Source organism: Pleurodeles waltl, chromosome 9 (genome assembly GCF_031143425.1).
Source record: "Pleurodeles waltl isolate 20211129_DDA chromosome 9, aPleWal1.hap1.20221129, whole genome shotgun sequence".
NCBI lineage: Eukaryota > Metazoa > Chordata > Amphibia > Caudata > Salamandridae > Pleurodeles > Pleurodeles waltl.
The window spans coordinates 893,646,992-893,671,923 of NC_090448.1; the positions used below are offsets into that span (position 1 = coordinate 893,646,992).

Here is a 24,932-nt window from a genome sequence, read left to right on the forward strand (position 1 = left end):
GGGTTCTTCCCTTCTAACTGCCGTAGCCTCTGGTATCTTTGATAGTTTTGACACTACAGGGTGTATGGATTCTCTGCACCCAACAATATACTTGTCAGTAACTTCAAATCCCAGGCCATATTGCAGCCTTCACAGAGGTAGTAGTTTGATTCACATCACAGTTAAAAAGGATGGCCTGGTGTGGCATTTCTAATACAGTGAAAACCCATTTGTTAGAAATTACATTATACTGGTCCCCCTTACCTGTGTCATTTGGGATGCACTCATTTGGTGTCTGGTACCAGATCAGCTGTCTACAAGGACTGGTTTTGCTACAGGGTGTCCTATAGTTCTGACAAGGGTCAATAGTTGGAATGACTTGGATCTGGGTTCTCAGTCTTTTCAAGTATATTTGGAAATCTTGAAATAGGGTATTAGAATTCTCGGTGCTTCAGATTTTTTACAGTCAAGTCCTAAAGGCATATCTAAACTATCTGGGCAGGACACGGTCTCAACGCCAGTTGAACTGAGCTCAGGTAATTTGTCCACAGATGGGGAAACAGCCACAGTCACTGACTTGAACATATGTACTGGGAAGGAAAAAAGTAAGCAGGCATCACTTGAGCCATGTATTGCTCTTCTCAGTCAATTATTGTTTCTGTCTGAAATTTCTCTCCTGTTTGACCTTCCATGATTTGATTTCTTTGCTCTGAAGAATAGTGATTTCTTCCAATGTTTAGTTCTAGGTAGCTCATCATATCGCATTGGTTGGGTTGATCCAAAGTCCCAAGGGCTTACTTCATTTTTTAAGTTTTAAATAGAATTTATTGGAAGAAAAAAGCACGACAAAAGAAGTCATCATAAAAAAAATTGGTTTATCTACCAATTAAATATAAATGAATGACAATAGAACAATATATCGTCCTGAAAGATAGAAGGAAATCAAAAAGAGGAATAAGTAGAGTAGTAAAAAACGTAAGTGTATAAGTTTATCACACAAATCAAGAAAAAAGAAGCACATTGGCCATCTGTAAGTAACTTAAATTACTACATAGCCAAAAGCATTACATTGAAACACAATGAATAACTATAATTACAAGGGGAGATGTAATTTGAAATACCATTCAAGGAGCTTTGTTAAATTGTTCAGGTGATGGGTGGTGATTAGTAGGGGGTTGAGAAGATGAGTCTATGAAATTTATAACAGGTGTCCAAATTGCGTCTCTTTGTATTGCTAAAGCCAAAGCATTAACATAAGCGCTGTCCAGTCTCTCATTGTAACATACATCATGCCACCATGTTTGACATGAGATAGTGAATTCATCTTACCAGTTTTTAGTTACTATTTGAAAAGTGACAGCCAATCAAAGGTCAATAATATCAGCAGTATAAGAAGAACATTTCCAGTCTTCTAATAAGATACCTAACAATAAATCTGAGTAGGAAAAGGAAACATTGGTGTGAAAAATATCATTAATTTGTCTCCACCCTTTCAACCATAATTGATATGTGCGTAGGCAGGAGAATATATTATGAAGAAAAACAGCAGACAAAGATTTACAAGCCCTGAATTCAAGGGATGGGTAGAATGGAAAGATTAATTTTATATAATAAAAATATGTATTACCAATAGTCTGTTATATATAACAAGTAATGTTTGGGTAATGTTTGCTACTCTAGAGGATTTATGTATTTTAATCCAAATTTTATTCCAGAAGTTTGTTGACCACAAAACCTTAAAACCTCTTTCCTTCTAGAGTTCAATTCCTGTCTTGTCTCTCGAGCCACTGGATGCAATAAGGGCTCTGTAAAGTATGGAAGCTCAACAAGATGATAATTGGAGATAGAAAGGTTGTGATGTTAGAGCATCCACCATGTTAGTAGAGGGGAGAATCAATAGTGCTTGTGAGCTAGAATCTATTATTGAAGTACACTTCTGATTGGAAGAATGAGGAATTTTTAAATTTAAAAAGTAATTGTACATGTTGGAAGGAAATCAACGTATCGTTCTGAACAAGTTGTTTAACCCATGAGAGGCCTTTGTTTCTTCAAGATTTCCAAAAAATTGTTCTATCCTTAATCTTAATTAATTTATTATACCATAATGAGAATTTTAAAAATCTATAATTTTTAGGAAAATTAATATCGAAAACTGGACGCAACAGTCTGCAAATTTATTTAAGAATGCAAACAGACAAGGAGAGAGTTCTTTCAGTGAATGATAAAAATTCAATGAGAATGGTAATGTAAAATAAAGTTTAACTTCTGTCCATAAAGAAGGATTGTCAAACATGTCATCCGAAGTAAATACTCGGACTGGTTCAAAAGAAAACAGTATGATAAGAAAACTATAGAAAATTAACTCCACCTAACTCTTTAGGTCTTTTTAATTTAATAAGTGACATCCATGGTCTTATATTATGCATAAAAATATTGATACAATAGAGTATTTGAATTTTAAATAATGATAACGGATTTGCACGGGAATGCTAGATAAAGTAGATAAAGTAAACAAAATATTAGTTATGAGCATCATTTAATCAAATCCAGTTTGCACCACCGTAATGGAAAACAATAGATGCCACTTAGATGTTAAAGATGCAAATTTAGCATGTACTGAATTTAAATTCAAAGAAATTGTATCTTTGATGTTATTTGCAAACCAAAGTCCTAGTTATTTAATTTTTTGAAGGGCATAGTTGGTACATGCAAATTCATGTTTAAAGCAAAATTTATTAAGAGGAAGGATTTCAAATTTATCCGAATTAAGTTCATATCCCTAAACAGTAGCAATACTTTCTAATTCTGTTATAAACACAGGTAGGGATAAGGTCAGATTAGATAGAAACAGTAAAATATCATCACCATATACAACCAATTTTACTTATTTCTCACAGTATTGAAATCGCTGAATAGCAGAGTTTCGACTTATTTTGAGTAAGAAAGGTCCCAAGGAGAATAAAGAGCAGCAGTTAAAGATGGCAACCTTCTCTTACTCCCCTATATAGTGGAAAGGAAGAGGACACTAAACCACTGACAAATATAGCAGTCGTATGGGAAAAATACAAATGAGAAATCAGATTTAGAAAATTAGGGCAAAAACCAAACCATTTAAGAGAAAAATGAAAGACCAGCCCATGTGATCGGTGCTTTTTTTTAGCATCAAAGGAAATAGCAGGTAAGGAGTGTTTATATTTATTAGAGTTGCTTAATACATGAAAAAAACTCTTTTGTTGTCTGATGTATGGCTACCCTTAACAAACCCCATTTGCTGTGGTCCGATCATTTTAAGTAGTAATGGATCAAGACGGAGAGCATCAAGCTTTGCAAAGGTTTGATAATCTAAGGTAAACAGAGATATGGGTCTATATTTTTTTACACAATTTAAGATCCTTTCTGTACTTGGGGATAGGACAGATTAAGAGTTCTGGAAACGTTCCCCCTGTATATTTGCTATTTATAAAAAAAAAGTGGAAATCATCTCACTATTTTGGGTAATAAGAATTTAGAAACACAAAGATAAAATGCAACTGAAAAACCATAGGGACCAGGAGATTTCCTATTCTTGATCAAATTAATAGCATTTAGATTCTAGTGACTAGTAATCTAATCTTTGAAAGGAAAAAGATCAATAGAGGAATCATGTTCTTTTGAATGTGAGGTGGATACTGTGCAATAGATTCAGAAGAAGGAATTAAATCAGGTGTATACAGGTTAGTAAAATACTTCTTAAGTTCCTCGAAGATTTCAGCATCTTTAAATAGAGACGTTATCGTCTTTCATAATAGATTCAATTTTAACACACTCCTTTTTAATCTTAAAATAGTTTGCTAAGAGTTTTCCCTTCTTATTTTGACCTCCCTAATATTTAGCACTAGATTTGAGCGAATAAGAAGCTGCATCCTCTGTAGAAATCTTATTATATTGAAATGTATCTTTGATTAACTCATCAAGACACAATTTGGAATTTGCAGTATAGTATAAATGTTCCAATTGTTTAATATTAGCAGAGAAGCCACGTGACTTTTGATTATTAAGTTTCCAATTTTTAGAATTAAATGATATGATGTAATCTCTGACAGTTGCTTTAAAAGAATACCAAAGAATTTGAGATAAAAGTCAGGAGTATCATTGAGGGGAAAAAAAAAGTTTACAAATGTTTCAAAACTTTGGGTAAACATGGTATCCAGTAAAAGAGACTTACTAAACTGCATCTCCTATTGCCATTAGAAACAGGGAGAAGATGTAAATCCACAGTAACTGGAACATGATCAGAGATTAATATTAACTCTGTTTTAGAATTCAGAAGATGTTGAGACAAAGATTTAGAAAGAAAGAAATGTTCTATCCTGGACTGAGAAGAAAGTACAGAAGAAAAGTATATTCCCTCAGGGAATGATTACAGAGCTTCAAGCATCCACTGGTAATCCTTGTTTTATAGCTCAAGTAAATTGTTTGTGGATAGTAGAGGGCACAAATGTAACTATATTTGCTGTCAATGAATGGGCCCATGGCAAGATTGTAATACTCACCAAACATCAACTATTCCTCTGAAATAGACAATAATTTACATGAAATGTCAGGCCAGAAATGTTTGTCTGGATGCGCAGGTGCATAAACATTAAATATAAAAAAAGGAATTTGATTAGTAAGTCATTTTACAGTAAGCCATCACTTATCCGCATCAGATTCCTTCCATACCAATTTAATTTCTGAAACAAAGAACAATAAGCTAATTTTTCTTACCAGAACCTGTTAAAGAAAACAGCTTTCCCACCCAATTATGTACAAGCTTTTGCATTTCAGATTCTGTAACATGAGTTTCTCATTAGGGAGGCACATTAATGTGTAACTCATTCTTAAAGACATTAAGATGTGTTTGCAATACTGGTGGTCTAATTACACCTTGAAGAGAAATAATGAGCAGTGTTTTAACTTTATGGAAGACAAGTGGCTATGCCGATGGAGAGTAAATACATAAAGGTAGAAGAAGAGTGCATCATAAGAGAAATAGAGGTGAGAAGAAAAAAGAAGATAGCAAAATAGGAGAGAAAAAGAAAATTAAAGATAAGGAAACACAAAAAGCAGAATGTTAAAACTTACCTATTGACAAACAAATAGGTAGTGATGGTGAAGCCACAGGAAGAAAACAATACAATCAGGGTCTGGGGCAAACCACGAGGGGAACCAGACCAACGACAATGAATGGATGACATCATCAGATTAAGGAATGTACCTAAGGGGAGACAAGCTAACTAAAGTTACCTACTGAACACTTTTATATATAAACAGAGAAAAATCTGTTGGAAAACACTTATTAGTACTGCATATGAATATATATTCAAAAACATGACAGCAATAAAATGCAAGGATCAGGTAGTCCAGAGGAAGAAAGTCTTGATGCATCCATATGTTCTTCTCTACAGTTATTCAAAAATACCTTTATATGTCATAATTTTAAATTTGTAAGTTTCTTTAAACATGCATAGATGAAAGAGGCGAATTCTAGCATTTAATGAGCATAGAGAAGGGTGCATTGCAAGAAATCTTTTTCGATGACCTACAGTATATTTTGTCAAATCCTGAGAAAAGTATAAATTATTACCAGACCTGGAAACTCAGCCTTTACGTTTAGCAGCTCTTATGACCTTAAATAAATCTCTGTATTCAACAAAAATAATGATGACTCCTCTGGGTTTTTGACAAGAAGATGGAACTGGTTCCTTTAACCCTGGAACAGACATGAGTACTACACTACCACCTATTGACAATGTACCACTGTCTTCTACCAAAGGATTACAGTAGCTGCAGTTGACTGTAATGTGTGGCTATAATTCAGTTCATGAACATAGCTATGAAACTTTGCACCCTGGCTCTTTGTGTGTATTTTTAGTGGTTGTGCCCTCCCTGAGACACTAGGCGATACCCTGTTGTTCTCTCTTTCTCTGGGTATTGTTGTTTAGCCCCACACCACCACTGCAAAGCATTGGGCTGGTAGGGCACGGGGTAATAAAAAGTAGAGAGGAGGAAAGCAGAGATATCTGTCAGGCAAATTAGAGACAGGAACTTGATACAGGGAAAGAAAGAAAGTGAGAAACCAAGAGAATGGGATTCAGATGGGCATAAAGGTAGCAAAAGTTGGAAGGCAGGGTATAGGTGCAATACCAGTGAGGGAAAATATATAAATGACTGGAAGTTCGAGAGGCTAGAAGGTAGAGAGAGGAAAGACTGAGTTAGAGGAGATGAAGACAGAAAAAAGTGGGGTAGGAAGCAACATCCAGAGTTCAATGTGGATTAAGCAGGAGAGAGAAAAGAGCAGAGGTGGAGAAAAGAAAAGAGGAAAGTCATAGTGCTGGTAGCAAAAGGGGAGAGAAGAAACAGTAGAGAAAGAACAACCAAGAAGGAGCAGAAATTGAAAGAAAAGGGAGATAGGCTAGCAAAGACATACTTAAAGATTCCTTTGTCTCAGGAAATAGTGACATGTATTAGGATTGCATGGTCCCAGGCAAGTCCTCTACCCTGTGGACACCTGTGGTTTGCCAAAGTTTCTTGGACTGAGAACCAAATTCTTCATACACTGTTAATGACATTAAAGCTGGCCCTAACACACATGTCGTAGTTCTCAAACTTTCCTAGCATACTATAAATCATAAACAGGAAAAGAAGGGAATAGTGTCACATTGAGTCCGTTTTACACCCTTTTAACGGAGTCAGATGGAGTGCCTGAGTCCATGATCTTTCTAGAGGATGTTATGAAAACTCTTAGCCCTAGAGTGATCTTCAAGTTTAAAAGATTGAAGTTTAAACAGATCCACCGGTTCTTCCCCACAGATTCCATTAGAGTTTTGAGACATAAGCAATGATTTATTCCCAGAGCAAGATCCTTTGAGGATGTCTCTGACTCCCCTTCCATAAAATCACACAAACAAGAAGGCAATGTTTACTGCCTCTTCCCCCTCCAGAAGAGGCAAAATCTATAGATTCCTGTCCAAGGTGAATTATCCAGTAGCATTCAGGGAGAAGCTGAGTTTATTTGTCCCTTATACCACTTCATATTAGTTTATATTAGTTTGAGGTAGGACTGTGGAAACCATAGTCCTCAAAGGTGCATATACTACTGTTTTCCTTATCATTTTAGTTTTTACTGAGGGCCTCTTTTGAGTAAAAAAAACTTTGCATTCCCCCCCTCATTCTGGTGTTTTTCCAAACAGTAGGAAATATGGGAAGTGCCCCTATGTATATGTGGTTCCTACGATGTAAGCCTCAGAGGAAATCCCCTCTTCACTTCAAGATTCCCACCACTTCACTGTCCCTTTACAGTTGCTCTTTCTTGTGCTCCGACCTCCACCTCTGTGGTTTCTATATTTAATACCTCTTTGCAAGCACGGCCATACTCGGGCAAATGGAGAGTGTCAGAGCTCCAGGCTGCTAGTTGTTCCTTTTCTCTGAACAGATCATGGATCTGCCAGTGTGCTGTGCTCCCCTTGCTGACCGCTGCAGAACAGACCTCCAAATGAAGAAATAGCCTGCTGGAAGGCCCCAAAGAGAGGTCACTTTTACCAGACCTTCACAGGGCCAGTGCCTCATGGCCGCCTACTTGGCCATGCTATATTTTCTGCTTCATCTCAATCTGGGCATTGGATTTTATCTTTTTTACAGCATCCAACAGCTCCATAGAAGGAACTGCTTTATAATTTGGACGTACTTCAGGTTCTTATGATCTGTGTCAATTGTACTGATGTGTTTCTTTTCTGGGATTGTCATTTTGTGATTTTCTTTGGTATGGCTTTGAAGAGTAGGAAATAGTTCTCATATACATAACAAAAATGGAGAGGCATTCTCAAACGTAATACAGAATACACTTAATTTGGATATCATCCTCAACACATAAGCTTGGTGTCAGGGAGTGAAACATGTTGGCTTCTGTGGCTGTGTTTTATGTGAAGAATCAGAAGTATAATAAATAATCCATTTTCACAACAAGCTCAAAAAGATTTCTAGACTTCTTTTTCCTATGCGTAAATGAGCTGTATTACATTTGACATTACCTCTCCGTTCTGTATTATTTCTGAAGTTTGGGTATGGGGCGACTGACCCAGTGAGGTGGGCTACACGTATGGTTAATAATAAGGGGAACTAGCTGATTAGTGCGGTTTGAGAGCCCTTAGCTGTCCAAAGGTAGTTAAATAGGAAATTGTTCTCACCAGCAATGATTAATTAGATTTACTTTACTGTTACCATATTCATTTGAATCTTGATGTTGCATTATCTCCATCAGTAGAGGGCTGTTTCAAGAGAGGAATGATTGCATCCTACATCTAAGATCCAAGAGGTCTTTGTTCATTGGTATTTGCTATGCCACCATCTCAGCACCCCCATTCATTTTTTTTACATCATTATAAACTTGGTGTGAGCGATCTGCATTGAGTCAAATATAGTTCTACAATTGTCTCCTATTTTAATTCAGCAATTGCATTGTCTAATGATACCTTGTTTTCTGTTTATGGTAATGTTCTTTGAAGTTCAGTGACTGCTCTTTTAGTAATTTACTAGTTTCTTAACACTAATGTTTATTGGAACCAATACTGTTTTTCTTGGCCACAGCCCTTGCATACCTTTTTTTTCCCTACAACTGTCCTGGTAGTCAGTGTACGACTATTGGCGATACAGGTTGGGTACCACAAACTGAAAGATGAGAGGATGGGTGTGTACATACATACGTTGCTAAATGGGTGGGAAAAATACATTTCTAAAGCTGCAAGTAAGGTTGCCTATCTCTTGTACATAGAATCTATCTCACGTAATGAGTAATTTAGCGAGAAAGAAAAAAAAACAGTGTAGTGAAGAAACTCCTGGTGAATAATTCACATATTTAATTTTGCACTCTGCATCAATATTTTAAGTTAGTGCAGAATCCAAGGATGAAATGGTCATGAAAACTGAACTGTATTATTATGTGGCATGGGCATTCCAAAGTAGGCACATGGCACAATGACATCGCAATGTCCTACCACTGCTATCTTTATTCCTGGAACTACATGAAGTGCCTACATTTTCTGTGCCTTTATTTCCATGGCTTTCCTGGTATGTCAGTGCCCTGGCGTTCTAGAACATTAAATCAGTTATAAAATATGACAAAGCTATGTTTCTGTATTAGTGTCTGACACCTGGCTTGGTAAATTTAAAAGTCAATCAGTCAGTAATGCGAAAATATATTGTATGTTTGTGCTGTGTAACTAGTTGATTGGTGTTACACCAAAAAGTATGCACAAGGATTTTAGTAAAGAGCTTCATCACTGAAATGATGACACATTGGAGACATTGTTAACATGCTTCCTTTGAATCTCACTTTATCCAAAAGGAAAAGAAACAAGAAAAAGAAGGGTAACACAAGAATTGACAAAAAAGGCACTGTTTGCGGTTGATAATTCTTTGGAACATGAAGATGAGCCAGCACCTTTGCTAGTTGGCGCTCCAGTTGTTCACACTGTCTATTTGAATTAGAAAGGTATACGGTTAGCAGCAGGGGACATTCTCTCAATGGTACTCTTGACTACGAAGGGCCGCTTCCATCCCCACCGCCCGAATGATATACGGTACTTGAGCTTCTACTCTGTTTTTCATCCACTTGATTGACAAAGCATTGTGAGTGGTGTGCTTGAGCCAAGACGTTGCTTCCGCCCCATTGATATATGTGTTTTAACTTCTAAACATATCTTAAAAATGTGAAAAGTTTTTCCTGCAACCAGTATTGTTTTATTTTAAAAAACACACTGTTTTTAGTTTTTCAGTGTGATTGAATTGGTGGAGACTGATGGATCGATTTCAGACCTCCTCAGAGTATTCAACGATGAGAACTGCTCGGATAGCATCGTCCAGTACCTCCGCCTTTTGACCGCAGCATTCCTTAAGAACCACACAGAGTTTTTCCAACAATTTATGGAAGACGGAATTGACATTAAAGATTTTTGTGCTCAGGTTTGTGTTTAAGAGTTAGTGGGACTGGAATGAAAAATGTTCTTATACTAACCAGTTATGTTATTTCACATTTCCTGGTCAGTTGTTATTAGGACGTACCTGTCGAAGGATATCCCCTATTCTCCGGAATTTCGAGAATTCCATTCATGGCAAAATTAGTGAGTGGTAACCATGCGAATGACCAGAACCTGAGTAGCTGTCATCAGTATTTTTGTGTTTTTGGAGCTATTTGTTTTAGAAAAGTATGGGTCCTCGCATGAAACACAAGGACACATTTCATGCTGAAATATACACTAAGTGTCATATTTGCAGTTTGCTTTCTAAGCAGAATTTCGTGTGATTTTTATGAAATGTCGCATAATCACGCAAAACCAAATTCCACAAATTTTGCAGACTCCTATTTTGGAACTGCTTTCACATCAGTGTTTGTGAATATAAAAACTGGGAATACAATTCCAGAAGGACTCTGTAGTTATGCAAGCCGTGCCATTGCATTCCCAGGACAATTGAAATCAGTTAATTTTGCATTCGGGGGCCCTCTGTTTTAAAACAAATTTAGTATAACCGAAAGTTGTGGTTTTAAAAGTGCCAACTTAAGCAAACAGAGGCATTCACAAATCTCTTTTACATGTGTTGTGTGCCCAAGTGCTAGTACATTAAACCCTGTCGTACTGACTTTGGTAATACAGGCAAAACGGTAGCAAAAAGGGATTCTATTGAATGGATATAGGACAAACCAGGTGTCAATTGAGTGTACTTTTCAGATGACAAAATAGCCCTCCATGCATTGTAATAGAAGCACTTCTGGGACTGCTGAATGATATGCCAAACAGTTAATAAAACGAGCTGCAGGAGTAATATTCATGTGAGGGGAGCCAAATCCTATCTATATTTGTTTTAAAGAATTGATAACAATGCATAATGCAAGCAGCTGGGTAGAGAAGCCAGAACTAAACAGCTATTGATTGTCTTTGTGACCCACCGTCTGATATAACTACTTTTGGTCTCACTTATTTGATAAACACCACTGCATATTGGCTCTTTAAAAAAAGGGAAGCTGACCCCCATTGGTGCAGGACATTAATGTAATCTTTTTTAATTATTGAAGTTGCCACATTTTAGTACATTATGATAATTACTGTTTTGGGCATAGCTGCAGAAGAAAAATGTCACTAGAATTTTAGAGGACCAGTGTACTGCAACCAATACAAAAATTATATTTCAACAGCCCTTCTAATTACAGGCGTGTGGCTCTGTTAGACGATGCAGTAAAACTAGGTAAGAGCAGAGAATTGCAGCCATCATCAAATAGCTTAGTTACGAGGTATACGGTGACTCCTCTCATAGTTGACAAGGGGCATGGTCCCCAACTCCAAGTTAGATTACTTTTTCAGTCTTCTGACTTCTACTCAACCATGACACCACGTGCAAGGCCTGCCTTGCCTTCCATTTGAAGAAGACTCTTAGCTACTGACGGGAGGGAAAGTGCGCACATCAGGGGGTGCAGAGGCAAGCCACCAACAACACACCCAATATTTTTGGTCCAAAAGGACTGTCCAGTTTCTCCCTATATTTAAGGGTATGCTGAAGCTTACCACAGATACCTTAAAGAAACCAGTCAAGGCAAAGGTGCTCACTCTATGGGTGGAGAAGAAGTACAAACCCTCCCCCAATGACCCATTTTACATCAGGGGGTCATGTCCAGCCCAATTCTCTAGTGGTCCATACCGCATGTAAGCGCACCAATGATCAGACCACAAACTATGTTCGTCTGACCGACAAGGAGAGCAAGGAGCTCAATACTGCTGGTAGGAGGGTAGCAAAAGGGGTTACCACCCAGTGGAGGGTTGACAATTCTTGCACCCTGCTTTCCAGGTACTATAGAGCACAATGAGATGAGATACAAGAGCTCATCAAGCATCTTCTAGATAAGTATAATAAAAGAGGGGAAGATTTGGTGGTGGAAGGAAAAAACATTTCCACTGCCACCGTCCATTGCTGCCTAGACGCGACTGACACCATGGCCAGAGGATTTAACACTAATGTTCTGATCATATGCCATGAATGCCTCCAAATATCAGGTTTTAAACCTAAGGTACAGTAGCATCTGCTCAACCTGCCTTTAGATGTGAACACCTCTTTGGGCCACAGTTCACAGATGCTGGAAAAGATAGAGTGTCACAGACACTGCCAAGGCCATGGGTGCCTTTCAGACTTTAACCCCTAGTGGCTCCTTTCGGATGCACCAGTACACAGAATGCTCAAAGGCCACTTTCTTACAACCTACTTCCTCATACCAGAAGCAAACACATGCATTCCAGCAGCAGTCACCACAGGGTACGCCACAAGTGCCTACAATGGCAAGGGCAAAGGAGATTCCGGTAAAAGGGCCTCCACGTCCAAACAGTCACTCCCTCACCTTTCGCTGATCACACAACACCTGTCGGTGCAAGGTACAGGATTTCCTCCCTCGCTGGCAGGAAATCACATCAGACAAATGGGTCCTCACCATGATCTCCAGCGGCTACTGCCTAGAACTCCTCATAGCAGCACCCAACATCTCACCCCATAGACACACTCAGCCTGATAGAGGAAGAGGTCCAAGAGCGCCTTCATAAAGATGCAGTAGAACCACTTCCCCCATGAGCAGGGCAAGGGAGTTTACTCCCTGTACTTCCTCATCCTACAAGAAGGACAGCTCTTGCAGGCCTATTTAGAGCACAGGCCTTTCAGCTGGGACATCCTTTATGAACACTTGGTAACACTGCAGGATGTCATTCCCTGCTGAAACAAGGCGACATCACTGAGGCACTAGAACCCAAGGATGCCTACTTCCACATCCCCCTTCATCTCATCCACCAACACTACCTTCATGGTAAATGGCCATCATTATCAGTTCAAAGTACTGGTTGGCATCACCTCTCCCCTAAGGGTCTTCACCAAGTACCTGGAAGGGGTCACTGCCCACTTAATGAGGGGAGGCATCCATGCCTTCCCTTACCTCGATGACTGACTGATAAGGAGTGCAAGCAGGCAATGATGCCTAGTGCATACCCAGACTACCATCTCCCTCCCTGACAGCCATGTGTTCACAGTAACTGCCACCAAATCCTACCTACTACCTCTTCAGAGCTAACGTTTCTTGGGCACCATAACATGTAGAAACAGGGTGACTCTCACTCTTTTCCCCTCTCCCTGCTGGTGCAGACCATTTGCACTGGGCCCTTTGACACTGCATCCACTTGGCAGAGAACCCCCCGGGGATGGCTGGGTGGAGCAGGGTGGTCAGTGACCTAGCAGACCTGCTCAGCAGATCGCATCAATAAGCCCACAAGTAGGAACTCTACTCACACTGTTGGAGAACTCCACACATAAACTTCTTTGCAACTCCGAAGAACTCAAAATGCCCAGGCTTCACCTATAGGTAACCAAACCCACAGTTCATGTCCCATGCATTATAGATGAACCAGTCAATTACATTTTGCTTACTCTTTTCCACCTTCCTCCCCCTTCCCTTTGTGTCGCAGAAGATGCAGCAAACCTCCCAAACCCTCCTTTTCATAGCCCCCACTGCTTCAGGCAGCCCCGGTACTCAGAACTCATCGAGATGTCAATCAGTAAAAATGAGAATTTCCCTACAGGCCAGAACCTCTCAGGCACCCAGGCCACAAGCACCTCATCCTAGCAGTCTAGCTCCTGAGGTCCTAGAATTTGGCTACTTATGCCTCCCACCGGAGTGCATGTGCATCCTATGAGAATCCCACATGCCAAATACATTTGCCTGCTACACTGCAAGGTGGAAAGAATTTGGCTATTACTCCATTCTCAAAACCTGTTCTCCATAAAGTATGCATTTCAGGACATCATATGCTACTTGCCTCAATTCCTAAAGTCAAGCTTAGCATATACCATGATACGCTCCACCTAGCAGCCATCGCAGCTTACAAGCAAACAGAGAACATTAACCCCTCTTCTGTGTTCTGGGAATTAAAGTCTTTATAGAAGTTCTCAAAAAGGTTGTTCGTCTAAGGATTACCCTGATCCAGTGTGGAACTTTAACATAGTCCTCACAAGACCTATGGGTCCTCCCTTTGAACACTTACACTCTTGCCCTCTTCTTTCCTGGAAAGTGGTGTTCCTCGTTGCAATAACCTCGCTTAGATACTTAAGTGAGCTGAAAGCCCCCACACTTCAGGAACCCTTTATTCAGGTTGACAAAGACTGGGTATTGCTCAGAACTAACCCAAACTTCCTCCCTAAGGTGGTCTTTCCTTTCCATCTCAATCACACAATAGAGGTCCCAGTCTTTTTTCCCCAACCAGACCGAGTGGCAGAAAGAACTCTTCATTCCTCAGATGTTAAATGCACCCATATACACTTCATCGACAGAACCAAGCCCATCTGCAAAGCAGGCCAGCTATTTATGACCTTTGTCAGCCGATATCTAAAACAGGCTTTGCCAGATGGATAGTCAAGTGCATTCACACTTGCTGTCATAAAGAGGAGAACCCTCTCTCTCACACTGAGGCTGTTGTCTACACATAAGAAGGCTGCAACTATGGTCATCCTGGGGAATATCGCCCTAGCTGACATATGTAAGGCAGCTACCTGGTCAAACCCAAACACATATTCACTAATATTGTTGTGTGGATCTCCTAGACAGACAGCAGGTCAGTGGTTGGCTAAACTGTCCTACGTAGCTTATTCCAGACATCTACATCATCCACATGCTATCCACCACGAAGGGGAGGGTTGTGTGTAGTGCTGTAATTCATATGCACCCACCCTCCCCTGTAGCGTGTAGTTCTGATCTGATATTTCTTATTTATAAATCAATTTCTTCATATTACACATGTGCCATCTACTGTATTCACTCTCTATTCCATACCACACTTTTGTGCTGTGCGAAAAAGAGTATGTGCCCATGTGTATTTCCAACTAAGGGAGGATTCACCATATACCTCATGACCCAAAAGACTTTTTCAAAGAAAGACCACTTTCAAACGCCCAAGCCCAACAGAAGTTGGCAGGAGCAAGCATAGCATGTGAGTCTACAGCACTACATGGTGTGAAAAGATGCTTTTTTCTAGAGACTTCTAGCCGCATATTACTCACCTTTTAAATATTTCCCTGACTTTAGGCTGGATCCGGAAACTTTTTAAGCAGTACCTCTGCATGCTAGAAAGTGGTGCCTTGTTGCACTAACTCCATTCTGCTCTGGAAAATATGTGCGGGCCTAGATAGGTGCACTCCCATGCTATGACGTCAGATTCTTTCTTTCTGTGCCACTAGATGTGAATCTGGAGCTCAGCCTCATCTCTTTGAGGCACTTACCATGATATTTCAACAAATTTCTACAGTGTGCAAAGGATGTCACCCCCTAAACATCAGGTTTCCAGCCCTTTAAGGACTATAGTAAACAATTGTCTGTGACAGATCCCGATTGGGTGTGGCTGTGGTGTCTGGGGTCGAGTCAAGACTGTTTGTGGATGAACCTGAAGACATAAGGGTACGTGAGCTGAAACTTTACATTGTCAAGCTTAAGAAGACTGTACTTTAGGACCATTCCAAAGTCTTGCTGCACATCCAATGCCCACTTTGGGTTCTATTCTCAGAGTCGAAGTAGCCCCTCCAGAGGTTAGTCTTCACCACGCTCCAAATCCTCAGGTAAGGATAAGAAACACAAGTGGAAGTGGGGTTCTGCTCCATTGTGTAATTCCCTTGAGCAAGTGCGGGGGCACCATTCTTCTCAATATCGCTCCTGAAGTTGTTGGACTTCAAAGCCGATCCCACTGCTGGTTCCTGTACAACCCAAGTTTCTGGGGCCTTCAGCCACATCACGTCTGATCAGAGTTCAGCTCAACCAATATTTGCCTCTTTGGATTTCTGCTGACTCTCTTTGGTGTGCTTTCAGGCCCCAAGAAGTTAAGAGCCCTTTCACCTGGGATACTGCCGGCGGGTTCACCCTCAGCTTGACCCTCCTTCCCGTGCCATATGGCCCATGCTGGCCCCTGGCAGGTCAAATCAGTGCTGACTGCCATCTCAAGAAGCAGCTCTCATTGTCCTCTCAGACACCAAGTCGACGCTGGTCAGACCCTGACTGACGCCGTGCCGGAATCCGCCTGAGGCGCTGATTTCACCCTCCCCCACCCCCTCCCCCTCTTGAATTACCACAAGCTTGACAAGACTCTTGGCATTCCCTTTTTTGGGACTGATTCTGATATTGACTATTACCCTGGTGATGAGTTTGCTCACCCCTACCAAGATGACAACTGCTACGAGGACTTACATTAGGCTAGTGGGCTCAAAACCACCTTGGAGACAGGTCTTTTTTCTCCCCGTGGCCTTGCCACAGAGGAATTTGCCTGCTGCATCATCATAATGTATAGGACAGCAGAAGTACTTGATCTCCAGCTCCCCACCTTGGATGTTAAAACAAGTGTCTTTACGGAGGTCCTTCAACTCGAGCAAACATCTTTTGGGCCTCTTCTTTCCTTTAAAAAAAGCACTGATGGATACCCACCCTAGGTAGTCATCAACCACTTTTAGACTAAGACGAAGCTCCTGCCATCTTTGGGATTCACTGGCAATGCGCGAAAGTCACACTTGACTTCTTCTTAGATGCTCCCCTTCATCAGAACCATTCTGGACACAGTTTGGTTTCCTGCTTTTCCCTCAGGATAGAGAGTCTAGGATATTTAAGCTGTGATCCTGATCTTTCACCATCAGTCCTGGTTTTCAGTGAGATTGACTCTAAGGCTGCTGATGACCTCCCTCCTCCTGGTGGCTGAGCACTTACGATGGCATATGCAGGCTCTACAGTGGGATCTGAAGTCCCAGGGGGCTCCAAATCAAGGAGACCTCTCCAACTACGTTCAAATGTCGAAAGAGACTGTGAAAGGTCTGCAGTGGTGGATACTGGACCACTACTGGGTCAGTGGCAGACCCCTCTCCCCTCCTCACCAAGAGCTGACAGTGGTGATCGGTGCATTGCTTCTGTGTTGAGGCAGCCATTTGGCATAGGTGGAGATCAGAGGCCTCTGTCAGAGACCTGTCTCTATATCAGCTTTCTGGAGTTGTAGGCCATCTTATTTGCCTTGAAATCCCTCCTTTCATCCATCCAGGGGAAGCTGGTGCAGGTGCTCATTGACAACACCACCGCTATGTAGTACTGCAACACACAGGGTGGGACGGGGTCATGGAACCTGTGCCAGGAGGCCTTGCGCCTCTGGAAATGACAGGATCACCAAGACATTTTCCTTGTGGTGAACCACCTGGCAGGATCATTGAGTGCCAGGGCAAACAAGCTCAGTTGCTGCCGCCTGGCGGATCATGAATAGCAGCTGCATCCGGAAGTGATGCAAGGTCTCTTCTGTGAATGGGGAGAACTTTGGCTTGATCTTTTCGCCAGCGCAGAGAAGTTGTAATGTTGATGCTTCTGCGCATTAAACTTTCCAAGGTCTCTCTCACTTTGATACATGTTCTGCCTCGTGTGGAACTCTGGTCTCCTGTATGCCTTTCTGCTGATGCTACTCTTGCCCCGGGTTCTCAAGAAGATCAGGACAGACCAGGCCTATGTCATCCTCGTGGCTCATGATTGGGCATGGAGAGTATGGTATCCCGAACTCCTGGGCTTGAGCATATGTCTTCCGATCAGGCTGCCCCGCCAGGAGGACCTGCTGTTCCTGCAACAGGACACTGGGCTTTTGCAGTCCTTACCTCCATGTTTGGAGATTGAGCTGCGCCAGCTGAACACTTTGACCTTCTTCCAGATGTTGTTAATGTCATCCTGGCAGCCAGGTGTCTTTTAACAAACACTGTATATGCCTGCTGGCTTGGTGCAGCACTTGCCAGACTGACCACCTCCAGGCCAAGTATTCTGATGTTCTGTCATTTGTTCTGCCTCTTGCCCTACAAGGTTTTGCTTTTGGGAAAGTTAAGGGTTATATTTAAGCCCAAGAAATCAAAAAAGATTACACACGGTTCCACCTAGTGTCGTGGGTTTCTTTTGAGGAAAAAATTCAACAAATCATTGAAAAGCGAACTTAATCGAAGCAAGAGCCCTCACTCACCATCCGGTGACATGCTTCATCATAGGGCCAGCTCCTCGTCAGGCTGGCACTGCAATACCTGACGGGCCCCGCCAGGGGGCTCTTTGCCGGAGATCTTTTAAGAATCGGTTGTGGCCGGTTGAAAAAGAAATGAAGTGAAAGATTGGTAAATAAGAAAAGGTTAAAAAATGTCTAGAGGTAAAAATTAATAAATTTTAATACTCATGACTCTACCTCTGACAAGATTAAAATCGAGTAAAGTTGGGAATTGGTAGGATAATGTCCGTAATTCCCATAAAAGCTAGGAAGGTATAAACGTCAAAGGACGGAGCACACAGGGTCCCCTGTGTCACTCTATATAATTGGTCAACATGTTTCTCGCTTGTCACCAAGGAATTACCTTATGCGATTCGTCAGGACCTTGTAACATACCTAATCCTTTAAATTGTGAAGTTATCACATATAACAGTCAAAAAAAACCTCCAAAAATTAGTGGTAGGGTCACATCGGGGGAGGCCAGGCTAAAAAAATCAATCAATTCTGATTTTTAGAAGTCTATGGACACTGCCGATAAACCTACGCCAAGTTCTTCACCCCTGGCGGGGCCCGTCAGGCATTGCAGTGCCGGCCTGACGAGTAGCTGGCCCTATGATGAAGCATGTCACCGGATGGTGAGTGAGGGCTCTTGCTTCGATTAAGTTCGCTTTTCAATGATTTGTTGAATTTTTTCCTCGAAAGAAACCCACGACACTAGGTGGAACCGTGTGTAATCTTTTTTGATTTCTTGTCCATTGGGAACCTTACACACGGGACCAGGAGTTATTCTCCGAATATCCCATTTCTCATGCCCCTCCTTTGTTGCTTTTTTGATTATATTTAAGCCCTACAGCTTTCTACGGTTGCCAGATCAGTCCTCATTGTGTAAGTCACCGGTGGCGATGCAATTTTTTGAAACGGCTACAACTTGTTTCCCCTTCTGTTTTTGTTATGCCCCAATAGTACTTTAATCAAGTCCTGAAATTTAATGTGCACTCTGTTTGAGCTACTTTTCAGCTGTCCTTTACAGTTCTTTACTATCAAGACTGTAATCCTCATTCCCATCACCTTGGCATCGAGTGTGAATGAGCTTCAGGTTCTATATGTCAATCCACCTTACACTTCCCAGACAAACTGGTTCCGTGGACACCAGCGTCCTTCCTACTGAAAGTTGTGATGCTGTTTCACGTCGGTCAAACTATTGCTTTACCTGCTGTCTATGCATCTCCTGACCCTTCTAAGGAGGAGGAGAGACTTCATCACTTAAACCCCAGAAGAACGCTGAGCTTCTACATGTATCTACCAAAGACCACAGGTTGGATGATTTGCTCTTTGCGGGGTTGTCTTGAATGAGAAAAAGTCAAGGAAGTGTAGGAGAGAACAATCTTCAGCTGGATCATGAACTGAACAAAGATCTCCCACCCAGTGGCCTCTGGAATGACTGCCTGCTCACTCTACCTGGGCCAAAGCTGATATCACTGCCTTGGCACTTGGAGTCCCTGTTCTAGACATTTGCCAGGCTACATGGCCAGCCAGCCATATGTTTATGAAGCATTATTGCCTGTTCAGTCCGAGAAGGGCATTTTGCATGGTTGGTCCTGCAAGGCTTTCTAGTTTGAGTTCATTCACAAACCCACCTCCAAATAGGTATTACTGTGGTATCTATTGAAAAGTTAAGGAATCTGGAGATAGAAGTCTCTCTCAGAAATAACTTACTTTTGATAACGCTCTTTCTGGTAGAGACTTTGTCTACCCACAGGTTCCTTGCCAACCGTCCCATTCTGCCCTTTCTGTGATTATATTCTATCCATTATTAAGATCAAAAGTCTAGGAATCTGCACACTGTCTATCAATTTGCTTTTGGGGCTCTGCATCTGGGGGTGCTGACAATCTCAAAAGGAATTGACATGAGCACACTGGAATGGCACCTATGTAGCCCCGCATGTCATTTCTGGAGCGGAACAGCATCAATGTGGTGCCGCCGGAAGCCACCTTCCAGCACTAGTAACGAAAATGTTCCCGATCCAGTTAGACACCAGGGGACTATTCAAAGGGTGAGAAATCTGTAACTAGATAGCATCACTACCAGGAATAGCATTACCAAAGGTAAGTAGTTTGTTCTTACAGGTTAGCATTTTCCTTCCAGGTGGGGAAACCCCTTCATGAAGATCATTTTTAAGAGTTTCCCCTTCCCCTTCCTTCCCTTGCTAGGAGTTTCTGTTCAGGGTCAGGAGGCGTGTGGGAGGAAGGTCACCTTTTGTGAATGCTTTCAGTGGTAAATTGTCTCATTTGCGTTTGTAACTCCATCCTGATCAGTAATTTGTGGAGTAAAATGAACACTAAATGAAATGTTTTAATGTGTAAGATCGTGCGTTATTTTATTGCTATCTGTCAGTCGACCACCGAGGCACAGCTGTGATTGAAGTTTGATTGACCCTTTGTCGGTGCACAAGTTAATCAGGTTTGTCTCTAGTTTGGTACATTCAGTGAGACTAAGAGACTTAGAATTTCTGTTGTAAAAGTATGGATTAACACAGTCATGGAACAATCAAGATATGCGGCCATTTATTTTAAAACAATTGATGAAATATTCTCTGCCGAAGAGACTTTTGAGCCTGTTAGGTAGGCAGTCTAAAGATTCAATTCTGTCATTTATTCTTATGAAATTCCATAGGCACACAGGGATTCGTAACATATTTTGTTTCTATTCTTTGTATGCTGGTCTTTGAAGATTTAAGTGACGGCCTTTTTTCTACCAGCTGGGTGCAGAAAGGACCTTGTTGAAGCAAGTGCTGTTCGCTCCGCCATTGATGACTTACCTCTTGAAAACCTTTGTGATAGAATATTTTTGAAACAGTTATTGTGACTTCTCTTTAATTACGGATTTGGTTATACTTGTTCACAGTTTTATTTTGTCAGATTTTGCTGGCTAGTTGGATGAGTCAGTGGAGTTCAGTACATTTCAGAATTTACACAGTTCTGGAATGTCTCCTTACTTTCCTCTACGACATGAGCAAAGTACACCCTAAAATAAGTCTGGGAGCTGGGAAACCCTTGCCGAGTGTGATGTAGGTGAGGCCCTGCTGTTCCCGTGGGTTTCTTGAAATGATTTATGATTAGGACTCCCGGTGTTATGGTAGTCATTTATCCATTTTTATTTTTGGACCATCACATTGCTATTTATTCATATTTATTTTGTGTCTTGTGGATAAACTCAATTGTAAAATGTTATATTTCAATATTTATTTAACCGGTAAACGTACACACAAAATATGCTTTGGACGTGTTTATCTGTGCAAAGTGGCCATATGTTTGTTAGGAGCCGAAAAAGTACTACAACCATAAGTGGGTAGATGGAAACTCTGAAGTGTACACCTATTTCAGAAAAGAGTGCTGCGTGTTTGTTTTTTTCTTTTACTAAGAACCCGGCCAGTGTTTTAAAACTTTATAATATTTGTAAGATGTGCATCTTTTGAGGAGTGACTTTATTGTGATGCATTTAAGATTTGTGATCTAAGTGTAGGATGTTACATTTTAAAGCCGCTTTGTACAACTGTGACTAACGACGGTTTGAAGTCTGTGGGGGACTAGGCATTTATCGGGTACCTCATTGCAAAGGGGAAAGAGTGAATATTTTATGATTCTAAACACCTTGTTTATTTTGTATGAAGTGCGTTATTACTGTTTTGTCTTTGGATAAATTATTGTGTGATTTATTTAATCTTAAAAATAAAACAATTTTACAATTGCAAGAGACGAATGCGAGGTTAGTGAGGGCATCCTGCTCCCTAAAATGTTTTTTTCTTAACTTACATTTTCAGGAAGTGCAGCCTATGGCCATGGAATGTGATCATCCTCAGATCGTGGCTCTCACGCAAGCCCTGCCTATACCTCTACAAGTGGAGTACGTTGACGATGCGGACACTGCTGTAAATCACCACAGGTTTCCAGAAGACGCAAGTCCGCACGTTTATATGCTCTTCAGGAGGCAGCACTACAACATTCTTTATTGTGCCTCTTAATGGCGATGTTCACTTTTTAATCTTCATTGACTAAGACAAAGGTTCAGAACAATGTGAAAAGGTGGCAGTCAAAGACATCTCTCAAACGTTTTCATCCATCACAGACCTGTTCTGCCTAGTTTGAAGGTCGTTGTTGTGATGTGTTTGACATACTTGGAAAACAATTATGCTCTAGGCGTGGCTATTACCAAACAGCCTTAATGGTATGGAGAATAAATATTTGGAGAAAATGTCTTATCCTCCTTGTCAAATCAGCAAGTCATCAAACGCGCTAGGTTATGTTGTAACGTTTTGTAAAAGTATGGGCATTTTACCCAGAAGCCACCTCGGTCAGTTAGCACAACATGTAAGGCCCCCATTGCCCTCGGTACTGGTGTAATAGGTACTAAGTAGAGAAGTGCTACTGATAAATGTTTGTAAAGAACTCTACAGTTTTTTCTTTGAAATTAAATCTGCAGCTATGGATAGTGATACACCTTTTACATAACTTTTTTACATTAATAAGCTGCTTTCAATTTTTAACTTAAAATTGCTTTTGGAGGCTTTTTTAAATACATTCATTAACTCAATATGTATATTTTTATGATTTTGGGCAACGAGTTTGGACAAAAGTATATAAATTCCCACACTTTAAAGACATTACTTCCAATAAAAAGCTTTACGATTGTGTTTCATAACTGAGCAATGCTGTTTATTGATTTCTGTGTATTTCAGTATGCTCTTGGGCCAAAATATAGAGGGTGTCTAGGCAGCCTAGGGTAAGGGCTGATACTCTAGTAGCCTAATGCAGGCCACTCGAGGCTAGGTGAGTGCCAAACAATGACCTTCTCCATCCTGAGGAAGTGCCTTCTATTTGACCGAGATGCCACTGCTTCCTTACCCCAGAGATTAGAGCACATAGAAATGAAGGTGAACGAACCTAGTAGTCTGAAGATATCACTCGGGCGAGTTCCATATTCAGCTTGTGGGCTCCACATTACACAGGGTGATGCAGCAGGCTGAGTTCTGATTGCAAGAGCGGTCAGCCTATTGATCTTTGGGGTTGAGCTTCTTCTGGGCCTAGTATCGCTCCAAAGGGATACCTTGATTCTTAATCACCCTGACGGGCACAAATTCCACCACTAGTAGGCCGTCATATACATGTAAGCAAACGTTCTAATTAAATCTCTTTCTGCCAACCAATCTACCAAAACTGTCTTCCAGGCCTTATTCCTCTCTCCAACTGTGCCCTTTTCAGGTCTCATTTAGATCTCATACCCTCACCTACCCCCTATTTCTTGTTTCCCCGGCTTTCTCCTTGATGCTTGTGCTTCAATCTTTCTTAATGCTCACCAGACACATATGTCATTTGACTGCTATACACCACTACTCCATTACCATATCTTATATGAGCATTTAATCTTCCTCTTATTTAAACATTTCAGGCCTGTATTTAGTGGTTTACAACAAATCAGAATACAATACCAAATAAAGAATACAATAAAAAACTTCATGTATTGTTTTCCAGGAAAATTAATGTAACTGAAAAATCTGTAGAGCTACGAGGCTTATAATGCTTTTCTAAAATTCTAGCATTTTCTCAGAGCATAAACTTCAGATGCGTTTACTATGTGGACCTCTTTCATTCATATTGATGCACCTGTCTTACATAGTAAGTAAAACTAAAGGGGCCTATCAGACACATCACACTTTGTAGTATGTTTAGTATTGCTACAATGGTCCTACACGTACCACAAAATGATATTCACAGAACTATGTGCAGAGTACTATGCCTCCGCTCCTCCTTTCTTTTCTCCATGGTTGCGGGGATCTCTGCACAGGTACACATACATGTTTGTAGTATCTGTGGGAGAAACGGGGGAGTGGCTGGAAAATGAGTGCCACTTACTGCAAAACGAGAGGGGGTTAGGGAAGGGTAAGAATGGCCTTACAGAAGGTCACGAAGGGGTTTAAGGAGGGGCAAACCCCACTCACAATATAGTAAGACATTGGTATCCACAAACACCACTTATAAAATTCATGCTGCCAAAAAGGACTCAAAACAGTAGTAAAAGTACTCCAGCCCCACCCTTGGAGTAAGTCCAGCACAACATATGGTCAACCACCAGTAATGCAACAGAATTGTGGAGCCACCAGGTAAATATAGAAATATATTGGAAATTAAGGTAACTTTTATTTATAAGGTCCAAAAATGTAGGCAAACTTAAGAAAATTCAGTGTAGTGTTAATACATGTTTTTTTAACCTACAATATTTTTTGGAAAGCTTATCCTGTTGAATTTTATAAAAACAAAACATACAAGAAACAAGACTTAAAACACTTGAACGCAAGTAGTAAAAGGAGTGATTTGCCTGAGCTCCACTAGCCATCTATAGCTGAAACAATCATATACAGTCTGACCAAATAAGGAATGAACTCACAAATCAAACATCTTATCATGTCTTCACTATGTTGGTGAATTTATTTTTGCTCTGGCTTTTTAGGGACAAAGGGCCAACATCTTTGGAATATCCAGGGAAGGAGTAATTGCAAGTTACATCTTCTCAGCTGAAGTGATCCTTGACATATTATGTTATTGTAGGAAACGGGGTTACTGTTCTGAGTTGGGAGGGTGAAACCCTACTCAAGCAGAAACCACAATTCTTGTCAGGGTGAATACAGAAGCAAACCACAATTTAACCTGTGCTGACCCATCTGTTAGCTTGGTACAAAAGTAGTCAGGCTTCACTCAGAGGCAGTTTTATAAAGTTTGTATGCAGCACTTCAAACAGTAATTAAGTGGAAACATAACACAAGAAAAATCACACACCAGTTTAGAAAAGTAGAGTACAATTTAATAAAATAATTTGAGACCAAAATGACAAAA

The 24,932-nt window shown here is 40.8% G+C and overlaps 1 protein-coding gene across 2 annotated transcripts in view; it reads left to right on the top strand.

The window, feature by feature from the left end:
* OTUB2 (OTU deubiquitinase, ubiquitin aldehyde binding 2) overlaps nucleotides 1–22,747 on the top strand; it is an 82,673-nt gene extending 59,926 nt beyond the window's left edge. For both annotated transcript variants that reach the window (XM_069208234.1, XM_069208235.1), the window contains 2 exons: nucleotides 9,763–9,957; nucleotides 21,866–22,747. In XM_069208234.1, the coding sequence (XP_069064335.1) occupies nucleotides 9,763–9,957; nucleotides 21,866–22,066 (396 nt within the window). In that variant the 3' untranslated portion in view covers nucleotides 22,067–22,747. The remainder of the gene's footprint in view (nucleotides 1–9,762; nucleotides 9,958–21,865) is intronic.
* The last annotated feature ends 2,185 nt before the right edge of the window (nucleotides 22,748–24,932 follow it).